The sequence below is a fragment of the Coptis chinensis genome, chromosome 3, assembly GCF_015680905.1.
Source record: "Coptis chinensis isolate HL-2020 chromosome 3, ASM1568090v1, whole genome shotgun sequence".
Taxonomy (NCBI): Eukaryota; Viridiplantae; Streptophyta; class Magnoliopsida; order Ranunculales; family Ranunculaceae; genus Coptis; species Coptis chinensis.
This window is the reverse complement of record NC_141458.1, coordinates 18,080,508-18,091,696: the sequence shown is the minus strand read 5'-3', so window position 1 is coordinate 18,091,696 and position 11,189 is coordinate 18,080,508. Positions and strand designations below refer to the sequence as shown.

At 35.8% G+C, this 11,189-nt stretch overlaps 1 protein-coding gene and 1 long non-coding RNA gene across 4 annotated transcripts; both read right to left on the bottom strand.

The window, feature by feature from the left end:
- Positions 1–936: 936 nt before the first annotated feature.
- Positions 937–5,650, bottom strand: LOC147508382 (uncharacterized). 3 transcript variants are annotated; one of them, XM_086600915.1, is made up of 5 exons: positions 4,855–5,650; positions 4,706–4,740; positions 2,181–3,604; positions 2,013–2,108; positions 937–1,481 (listed from the first exon to the last, which is right to left on the bottom strand). In XM_086600915.1, the coding sequence occupies exons 3-5, from the start codon at positions 3,577–3,579 to the stop codon at positions 1,255–1,257; spliced, it is 1,722 nt and encodes a 573-aa protein (XP_086457041.1). In that variant the 5' UTR covers positions 3,580–3,604; positions 4,706–4,740; positions 4,855–5,650; the 3' UTR covers positions 937–1,254. The 3 variants fall into 3 exon arrangements, with proteins under 3 accessions (XP_086457041.1, XP_086457040.1, XP_086457042.1); XM_086600914.1 differs by having other exon boundaries at positions 4,706–5,649; XM_086600916.1 differs by having other exon boundaries at positions 2,187–3,604; positions 4,706–5,647.
- Positions 5,651–6,285: 635 nt separating this feature from the next.
- LOC147508381 (uncharacterized) lies at positions 6,286–10,606 on the bottom strand. The gene is made up of 6 exons (XR_015216357.1): positions 10,464–10,606; positions 9,620–9,738; positions 8,979–9,066; positions 8,631–8,696; positions 8,151–8,258; positions 6,286–6,741 (listed from the first exon to the last, which is right to left on the bottom strand). It is a non-coding gene; the product is annotated as an uncharacterized LOC147508381 (long non-coding RNA).
- Positions 10,607–11,189: the final 583 nt, after the last annotated feature.

Genomic DNA, 11,189 nt, shown 5'->3' with positions numbered 1-11,189 from the left:
TATATATATCGTTTTTTTGGTATACCGACATCGATATATTTGATATATATTCACCGAATACTGAATCCTTTTTTCCCCCAATATATATCAGAATTTCCGATATAACGATATATATCGACCAATATATACGATATAAATTATTGGGTTTGACCGATATTGTTGACTTTGACCAAATATTGTTGACTTTGACTGATATATTGACGATATTTCCGATATAATCGACAATATTTCTGACATATCGACATACAAAACAAAATTTTGATTAGTGAAAAAAAAGAGATATCTCCGGTATTTTTGATATATCCGATATATATCGGTTTTTGAGTACACCGAAATATTCACCGAATTTGATATTTTGGGCCTTGATCTAAAGCAACTTTGGGCAAGGAAATTTTTTGGATGATGTCCTTTTTTACTAGGGTTCAGAATCAAGTTCATCATTCTAATATGGTTCATAATCTCCCCCCCTGAAACAGCCTCTTCCTCCCAGCCATGGCCACAATCCCACGAGTACACACTTAACCTTCCGAAACTAAACGTTGATTTGAAGAATATTTGGCGTCTATTTTTAAACAGGACCTTCAGGATCAAGTTTTGATAAGAACACAAGTTATCCAAGCAAATAGTTGACAGAACCTTTCTGTTTAGAAAACAAATCAGACTAAGTAGTTCATATAATAAGATGCACACAGGAGACTCACAGACAGAATGAAAATGACATTAAGGGCCTGTTAGAAAAATTTCCAAGGAATTATGGCAATAACTAACACAGACGAAACCACTGTGAAGCCGCAAGTGAATTATCAATTATATCTATAACCAAGTATTTTAGACATCAAAGCATAACACAGTTCAGATTAAAACAAAACACGGTCAATGGGGAATCAGGGAGGCGCAGGGCTTAGGATAGTTATCCTATAGCATACATGTTACAAATATTTCAAAGGCCAACCATTTACTTATGCACAAGCTCAAGGAAAAAATATGCATTATGTCTAATTCCAGTACATAGAAATCAGCAGTAGATAAATTTCACAACTACATACAAAAAGTTGTATTCCTAACTATTCAACTGTATATGATAAGCTGTATAACATGTATTGCTAACTGTACACATCTATGGCCATGACTATAAACACTTAAAATGGCAATAAACAAAACCCTGCTACACCAGTATCAAGTCTAAGTAGATTTGAATATTTCCTACAATTGCACCAAAAGTCTCTAAACCTATCTGAAAACACAGTAAGCGGTCTAATCCTGAATAACTCCCTCCATGCAGTGAAGACAAGCAGGTGCTGGTAGAAGTCCATTTGCTGTAGCTCCAAGATAACACTCCTCATGGTAATTGTGTCCACATGAAAGATGCACAACTACCGGAGGATAATGTGGAGGTGTTACTGAATTTGGGCTAGAGGTTAGAAGCCTCTCGCACCATGGACACAGCTCACTGTAACGCCACAATCTCGGCTGGATGGAAACTGCAAAAAAAAAAAACTAGTAAGATTAAGATGAGCAGCAAACCATAACTCCCCTAACTAAATTTAATCATTTAATTCAAAATGAAAATTCTTTAGACAAGTGAAGGGCCTTATAGTGTAGCTGATAACACTAAGAAACTGTTGAAAATGCCCCACATAAATATAACAAAAACTTCATGTACTACAGAAAATATGGGGATGCTCTTTTAAAAATACACATTAACAACGTACATAGGTAAGAAGACCAATTTTTTGTTAATACACATTAACAACAAGCATAGGTAAGAAGACCAATTTTTTGTTAATACACATTAACAACAAGCATAGGTAAGAAGACCAATTTTTTGGACCAAAAGAGGTCCAAAAGTTAATGAAGGTATTTTGTCAATCCATGGAGTGGCTTTCACTTGAAACTCCAGATTTAAACCAAATATGAAGAGGATCCACATGGGTGCAAGGAAATCTACAGCAGTTTCATTTTAAACTCTTCATGAAGAAAATAGAACTATGAAGAGAAGCATGTATACTTACAACCAGTTTCTGGGGGTCCAGCCTGAGTAACAGTTGAAGCATTTGCAGTGTTTGTCTGAGGATGTGCAACAGGAGCTGAAGCGTCTGCAACAGGAACTGGAATATTTGCAACAATCAACATGTGTCAGAGAGAAATTAAAATATGAAGTGTAGATAAATTAAACATACCATTACCAGGTAAAGGACAAAGACCTCCAGCTGCAAGATGAGAAGAGGGCTGATTTAGACTGCCTTCTACATTTTGGTGGAAGACTGCAAATGGCTGCGAATTAGACCCCTCATTCATACCAGGAAGAGCGCTGCCTTGAGGGTTAACGCCCGCATTGGCACCACCAACAGACGTAAGGGTACTGCCAGAGAAGATATGACCCATGCTTCCTACAGAATGAAGTACTCCTTCTGCAGGTTGAGCAGACTGCTGATTTAGATTGCCTTTTACTGAATGGAAGTGGGTGGCAAATGGGTTTGAAACGACCCCCTCATTGACAAAAGTCCCACTGTTCTCATTCAAGTTTTGAACTCCATAATTTCCCAGAGGATTGACAATTGAGCCAACATTAGTACCAGCAACTAACACAGGTGCACTTCCAGACAAAACATCAGTCAAGCTTCCATCAGGAGTCATAAAGTTCCTAACAGCAAGTGACATGTCAGAGGTGTGTAACTGCCCTGTGTCCCGATACTCATTCATTGTAGAGGTACCACCAACTTCGAAACTTGACAAACACCCAAGCTGTGAATGATCACGGACAGTATCTGTCATAAAATTGGATGCAGCACTCCCAGAAAAAAGATTATCCAAGCTTCCTTGGGGAGTCGTGAAGTTCCTAGTAGGATGTGGCCTGTCAGAAGTGTGTCCATCCGATGATCCAGGAAATTCAAGATCCATAGTGTCAACTTCCATACCGAGCAGATCAGAGAAGCTACCAGACAATGTGCAATCCATTGTTTCATCTGCTCCGAAGTTATGCCCATCCAAGGATCCAGGAAAGCTAAGATCCATAGAATCAGTCTGAAATCGACTTCCAGTAGAATCAAATCCACACAGCTGATCAGAGAAACCTGTAGGAATTGTGCTATCACTTACTCCATCCAAGCCTAAATTATGTCCAACTGACCCAGGAAAGCTAAAATCGGGAGTATCAGTATGAAAGGAACTTGCAGTAGTACCCAATCCATCCACTTGATCAGAGACGCTACCAGCAACTGTGGTTTCACTATTTTCATCAGTACCCTTACTATGTCCAAAGGATCCAAGAAAGCTAAAATCAATCAAATCATTCTGAAGTGGACTTGGAGAATCCATATCTTGATCCACACTTTGAGACTGAATGTCACCACCAGCAACTGTACCCTCTGCCAATGGGAGAGGATCAGTCACGCCAGTACCATATACTGTGTTGGACCCAACAACCATTAGATCAGGGACGGTGCCGTGTATTGTGCTCCCACATTCTGATTCTGTTGCATTCCCACCCAGTGATGCAGCAATACCATCATTGAGTACTTCATCATTGGGATTTATCAGGGACTTTCCTTTACCAATCAATTGATCTCCAGAGCTCATTTTAAAAACCTACGCTTCCCTAGATCTTTTCCAAGGAAAAAACTAGTTAGAGTACATTAAATTTATAAAAGAATGAATAACCAGAAATAAACTGACACGCACAACCTTAACATGTTCATTAAATACAAAAAACACAAACCATGAAATCAAGACAATAATGAGATTAGAAGCTCATAAGTACAAAATTTAAGTCCCATGTTCAAACAAAAATACCTGATCAAAAAAATAAAGACGAGTAATAATATGAAAAATAGATGCTGATTGACGCAACACAAACAAATCCTACTTGTACAGAAATTCTGTGCTAAACAACTTTCTTCTTTTGTACTCATTTCTGCAATATCCTAGAACAACCTTTTAGGTCTGCACAGAACCACAACCTAGACCGTATGAGTGAAACATAGTTTCGACAAAGTCATTGCATTTGACATTAAACATGCACCAATACATAACAACACAATTTATTGTCCCAGCTACTGCATATGATTTATTTAAACTAACAGACAAACTACAAACAGAATAAAACAACAAAAATCGTATGAACAACTCAAAATAGCAAACTCTAGCAACAGTTCAAGTTAAAGCGAATTAAACAGTTGAATCAACCAAGTATTGTTTCTGGATTTTCTGGACTAATATGTCTGTCATGTTACAAATAACGTACGCTATCTACATATTATCTACATACCATACAGATAATATGGTATCTTAGAATTTAGAAATCGGAACAAAGTTCAGTGGGAAAACATCATCACAGTTGATAGGTATAAAAATACACATGATTATAAATTTACACATAAATCCAAACACATGCTAGCTAATGATAGGAAAATTTAAGAAAGAATCATACACAAAATTAAAACGAAATCAATATGTAAAAACAAGTTTAGATCAAATCATTAACTAGATCACGTTTATAACCATAAACAATTTAAAAAACATATGTGGAAAACCACGATCAAGAGAAAATTAGAGAATTCTCAAACAAGATACTTAAGAAAGAAAAAAAATCAAGAAAACAGAATTATCAAGATTCAAGATTCAAGAATAATAACAACTTCATCTAATTAACAGCTATTTGCAGTAAGTCTAATGTACAAATTAACAAAAACGAGTCAAGACTTACTTGTGTTGAAGAGATTTGAGGAATGAGAACAAAACCTGCTCAGAAACAAAGAAGAAAATGATGAATTCATACTTAGTTAGTACCAAAAACAACAAGAACATAATCCATTTGACAGATTAGGGAAGAAGAAAAGAAGCTAAACGACTTACTTTTCTTTTCTTTTTTTTGAGTTTGGAAGAGGGAGAAAAAAAGAATCTAGGGTTTTGGTGTGAAAATAAGCGAAATGAAAAGAAAAAGAAAGAGAGACTAGTGATGAGCTTATATAGTTGGGGAATCAGTCACATTGTAGGGGTGTACTTAGAGTTTGTGTTAATTCGGGCGGGCGTTTTTTTTTGCTAAATGTATCTTGTTTGGGCGGGCTTCTTAATTTATTGGCTTGAAAATGATCCAGTAGTGCCGGGGCAAAATAAAACATAATATGAACCATTTTTTTTTTTATATTTATAAAATAAAAAAATAGAAAAAAAAATACTAGAAAGAAATCCAGAAATCAGAATAGTTTTTTTGAGGATCATATAGATCTAAAACTTTAAAAAAGAGAATTAAAAAAAAATCAGAAGTATTTGACAGAATACAAACCACCTAAAACATGACCAAGATTGTGATGATCTAAAGGAGGAACCTCCTTGGTATAGACCCAGTGGTCTTCCTCCTTCAAGCCATCACTATAGGTCATATTTTCTTTTGTTGGTTGACGAAAGCACTGGGGGTCGAAGGTACAACCCATCTAAAAGATAAACCAAGTATGTGATGATTTAAAGGAGGATGGTGTAACAGTAACAACGCCCAGGGTGTTCCTCCTTCAAGCCATCACTAAAGGTCTTATTTTTGTTGGTTGGCTGAGGGGAGTAATGGGGGGCAGAGAGGGGGAAGAAGAAAGCCTTTTAATATTAAGGGGTCAACGTGTTTTGGCTAATTGGAAAGATAGGGTTGTTTGTTTGTACGAAGAGAAATTGACCCAACGATCGATGCAATTATACAAATCCAATGGTGCCCGCTAAATAAACTTATAAAGGGTAGCTAAAGTAATTTTCTTCAACGAAAGATTAGGGTCCACTTCATCTATATGCACACGTGACCCTTTCCTACGAAACAAGTACTCAAACAACTATCTTTAACCAATTGTTCATTTTGCCAAACTTTCACAAAATAGCCCAAATAAAGTTCAGGAAAATGGTGAAGGCGGAAAGGGAAATGAAACCTAAATTTCATCATTTGTGGTCAAAACTTAGAATGAAGGAATCTCGGCATAGTTGCTGATAGTCCTGATACTTCGACCACTATAACAGTCGCCTAGCATTTCTTTCCTATCTCCCGTATCAAAGTGGAGGAACTTCACATATATATATATATATATATATATATATATATATTGATAATCTGATGTGGACAACTTCACTCCTAAACTTCTCAGTTTTCTAATGTGTTATGGCATTTTGTTCCCTGCACTGAGATTTGAGAGAGGAACCTAAAACCTTTTTGGTTTGGTTTGAGAACTTCGTAGTGATATCAGAATTGCTAGTATGAATATAAATCAATCATGAACATTAACTCATACAGATACCGAACTGTTGGTCAACACAGCAGTATTGGTGGATTCTCAATCCTCGGGGAACATGTAAAGTACTACTGCTACTGCATATATCCTTTCCCCCATCTAAATTGCACTAAGAACTTCATAGAGTATTGCTTCCGAACTTTCAAGGGCTTTTGTCTTTTGGTTGTCGAAGGGTAAAAAATAAACACTATATTGCTTCGATTTTACATTTATTGCGTCTTTTACAATTTCTTTTCATTTCAAAGATGCACATATTACTCCGAAGGATGTAAATTTTTCCAACGAAGGTTAGACACCATGTACACTTGGTGAAGCCCAATAGGTATGCAGTTCCTCTGAGGAAATAGCAATGCAAAAAAGTTGTTGGCAAGCCACCCCGAGATTCACAATGGAGCTTCAACGATAGGAATTGACTCTGCTTTCTTCTTGAATGTTGTTTCAGTTGTAGAAGTGGGGTTCTCAGGCTGTTTTCCTCTACCTGCTTTACACACAAAAACACCAATTAGGTGAAAGAACTTACAAGTTACAACCATATGCATGCAAGGATTCATTTGGAAGCTTGTGACTCTTCTCATCTGCTGAGTAACGATGCCTTCAGTCCATTAACTGTCATTTAGGCTGTGTTTGGTCCACAGATTTTTCTTTCACATGGAAATCACAATATCAGAATCTAAATACCTTAAATCCTTTTTCCTGAATTTTACTTTCTAATTGTTTGGTTTGGACTAGAAAATGTTTTCTTCGAGACACCATCTGCAAAGCACTGGATCATACCCTCTGTATCCTTCTAAAACAACATTGAGACCCTTCAACATTTCTTTCTTGCGAAATGGAACGTTAATGGCTGGAAGATTACTTATACATACATCGATTAGAATGGGTTTGAAAATTTGAGATTATCTCGAGGTGAAATTAATCAATTTGTAGATTGTGTCGGTCGTTCTCCATTTTTTTTTTGGTAAAGTTTATAAACCTTGGTCGAGACAACAGAGGAAGAAAACGACTTCCTCTTTTTTCAAAATGATGTTATTTTCCCTATTTGACAGGTACCTTAAAAGAATCTGCTTTCCATTTTGCAACTTTCTATAATTCACCAAACGGATCTACGATTTTAAATTCCAGGAAAACCTTTTCTTTTCTCACATTTTCCACGATCCAAACGTAGCCTTAGCCTCATTCTCTTGGCTTAATTCCGACCATCTATTATTAATATTTAAGACCAGCCAATTTTACCCCAATGACTGATGTGATGATGTCATGTTAGTAAAGAGAAACAACAAGGAGGAGGTTGTGACATTGGGATGTTTCTGCAACCTCCTGAGAACACCCAATGGTTTTTATCTTCGATAACCATCAAGACGGAACAAAGGTTTGCCACCTATAACAATTTTCCCTGGTAGAGTTGGACCAACCAAAAAACACTTAAGAGCAAGTCCAATAGAGAGCTGGTATAATGGGATGCTCTAGTACTGCCATGTCGGATTTTTAGCATTTTTGGCTACCCAAATAAATTTGAGAGGTAAAAAACTCAAAATCAATTCCAATGGAGGCGTTGAAGATGGAGGTGCTAAAGGGATACGAACGGCACAATTTCTGCAGTTCGTCGAAATTTAACACATGAACTGCAGAAACTGTGTCATCCGTCTCCCGAAACTTATTATGGCAGCTGCTAGACAAGGCCACAAATTTGGCTGAGTTTATCACACCAGCCAAATTTATGAGCCTTCTAACAGCCCCAGCCCCAGTGGAATGACATTTTGGTTTTTGGGGTGCTATCATTGGACTTGCTCTAATATAATCAGTGGTTTTCTATCCTAATCAACATTGAGTAACACCTTAATCTTCATTGTGCAGATCCCTAAAACCAAAAAGAAATGTTAGGTATACCTGCATCACTGCAGTTGAAGCAAATAGAACTCAGCATTCATCAACCACGGCTCTATCTTGTGCTATTACATCAGCAAGTTTTGAAACAATAGAATTGGTGTCTTCCACCTGTTATAAATAAAATATCTAACTCAGCTTTTGGAATCATAGCATTACTAGCTGAGATAACAATCCAACTCAGCAACTTCCGAATTTCACAATAGCTCGGTACAAGGGAATAACTTTTTCTTTTCTTTTTAACTGGTAAAGATATTTTTTAATTATATCATGAAACGAATGAGAAGGTGTTATGACAATATACATTATACACCAAGGGCGTAGAATTGGAGCAGCACAAAGTATTAAAAGAATACGAAATGAAAATCGCCACGAGATATAATATAGTGGGCGTGTGTAATATGCAAGATTATCTGAATTTGGATATTATCATTAATATCAAGCGTAATTCATGTTTCGAGTTTGAGAATTGGCATTTCAAACCTCTTGTACTCGTACTACGTCATTGATGCACTGTCAGCTTCACTTTTTGTCTAACCGACCAGAAACCTGTTTAGGCATTGAGCCGGATAAAGCTGTAACTTGATGAGTAGAAAACCATATTGCAAATGCTCTTAGTTTATATTATTCAGCTCAAAGAAAACCATGAAAAGACACAAATGCAACAATCAAACAAGCTGCTTGACATAAGATCTTAGTTATGAACACAAACTATGAATAATCAGTAGGTAATCCATATTGACACAGTTACATTGCCTACACCATAAAGACACACAAGATAAATTTTAATTTTAACATGTAGGAAAAAATACAAGATCACATCAATCTCACCCTTGATAGTAAGGAATGTGTGGAGGAACATTGCATGCATCACATCTGCAGTAGCGCAAACGGCATTGTTCGAGGAGAAGATATGTGCCTGTTAAGGGTATAAATTTAATATAGGCTCCATAAAAATATTAAATAAACAATTCAGTTTTTTAGATATAATAAGAATGCATGTACTCCTTTGTCCCTTCAGTAATTGGAAGGTGCAGAGTTCAAGACCCCCAACGATTTAATAGCCACAGACAACGAACAAGTGAGCTCTCCTTCCGGTAAATCTCAACCATAAAGGTAGACCATCTAATAACAAGTATCTTATGAAGAAACAATTGGCAAATAAAAGACCAAAACCTGACATGCCTTGTGAATGTATTAATGCTCAATTACAGGAGGTTTCAGAGAACAAAATCAAGCTTCCAGAAGTGAGCCCAATCTAGTTTTCCAGGTGAAGGTTTTTATATATTGGGGACATGGAAACGGTTATAAAAGGGGATTCCCATTTTCTACTTTTATTTGTCTTTGGCAGTTGCCAATATAGAATTCAACAACAAAACAAAACCTCAGGACCTTGTTCTTTAGGCATCAAGAACAAACACTGAAAGGAAGTTGACAATGAAAACACAAAGGTGGTAAAAAAACCTGCTTACTTGTGCATCAAGCATTAAGTCCAGCTTCAGCTCTTGTTTTATTTGTTAGAGTTCGATCCTTTCAATTCCAACAGAGCTCCAGAATTCCGAAATAGAGTTCCAGCATCATTCAACGTATTCTGCTTAGCACATCAGAGTTCAAAACAATTAGAATTTAACATATTGCACCTGTCAGACAATTCATATATCCTTTGATGTGTTCAAAGAGTAAATAATGTGCTACATGAAGAAAGGATTTTGTAGAGCAGATATCCCAACTTCCATTAAAAAAAATGTAGGAGAATATTGATACTAAAAAAAGCTCTAAAAAAATTATAAAAGTTTGGGTATTCCCCATATGTATTAAGTTGCAGTTAAATTAAATTTCTACAGTTTCTCTTTGAACTCTCCAGTGAATATAAACAAATACTGAGCACTCGAATATGTTGAAGCAAATGATGCTCAAAATATGCAATAAAGCGGGACGTCAAACAATGCCCATGACCCACTTTTTGTTTTTCTTTCTTTTGAAATTATTCATGATACGGGAAGGAATGTTGTTTTAGTGCCAAAGGCATGCTCATATTTTCATTAGATAACACATGGATTCTTGAATCCCCCACTACCCATCACAGCAGTATTAAAGACTTCAAACAAATAGTTCCCCTCTAAGCATTTTATCAGGCAGTAGAAGTACATAATTATGCAATACTATCAATAATATTATCATTTTACACTAAATTGGTTTATTCACATACAGAAGTAGGAAAAAATTATATCTACATATCAAAATCTCTCACTCATCAGAGAATAAGTATAACATAGTATAGTGCATATGTGAGAGTAAAAAAGAAAGAGACATTACCAAAACAGCAGGACTTGGGAATTTTACAGATTTGTACATTTTTTTTTGTTTTGGCTTGTCTTGTGAATACTCGCTGAAAAATTGAACCATGGTCCGGACTGTGAATAGTTTGCCGAAATGGGTTAGTGTTGTTATTTCACAAACTTTTTAAAACCAAACCCAAATTATGTTAGTTAGGTGCCACTTCTAAAGAGTAGACCAGTATTACCGATATACTAATTGTAATCATTAATTTACATAGAAATATGTGTTAGTTCAATAGTAGCTCTAAAGAGTAGGTCCGTGTATTACTGTTCGAATAGACTACCAAAACAAAAAGAATAGTAATACTGCTACTGCTCCAATAGACCAAGGATCAAAATGTCGAATTCGGTGAATATATCGGTGTATCCAAAAATTGATATATATCAGAAATATAGGATATATCCAGTTTTTTTGTGACCAGTCAAAAGTTTGTTTTGTATGTCGATATATTGGAAATATAGTTTATTATATCAGAAATATCGATAATATATCGGTTAAAGTTAACAATATTTGGTCAAAATTAACAATTTATATCAGATATATTGTATATATCAGTTTATATATATCGTTATATTGAAAATTTTGATATATACCGGGAAAAAAATAATTCAATATTCAGTGGATATATATCAGATATATCGATATCGGTGTACCAAAAAAATAATATATATATATATCGGATGTATCGGCGATATTTTGTTC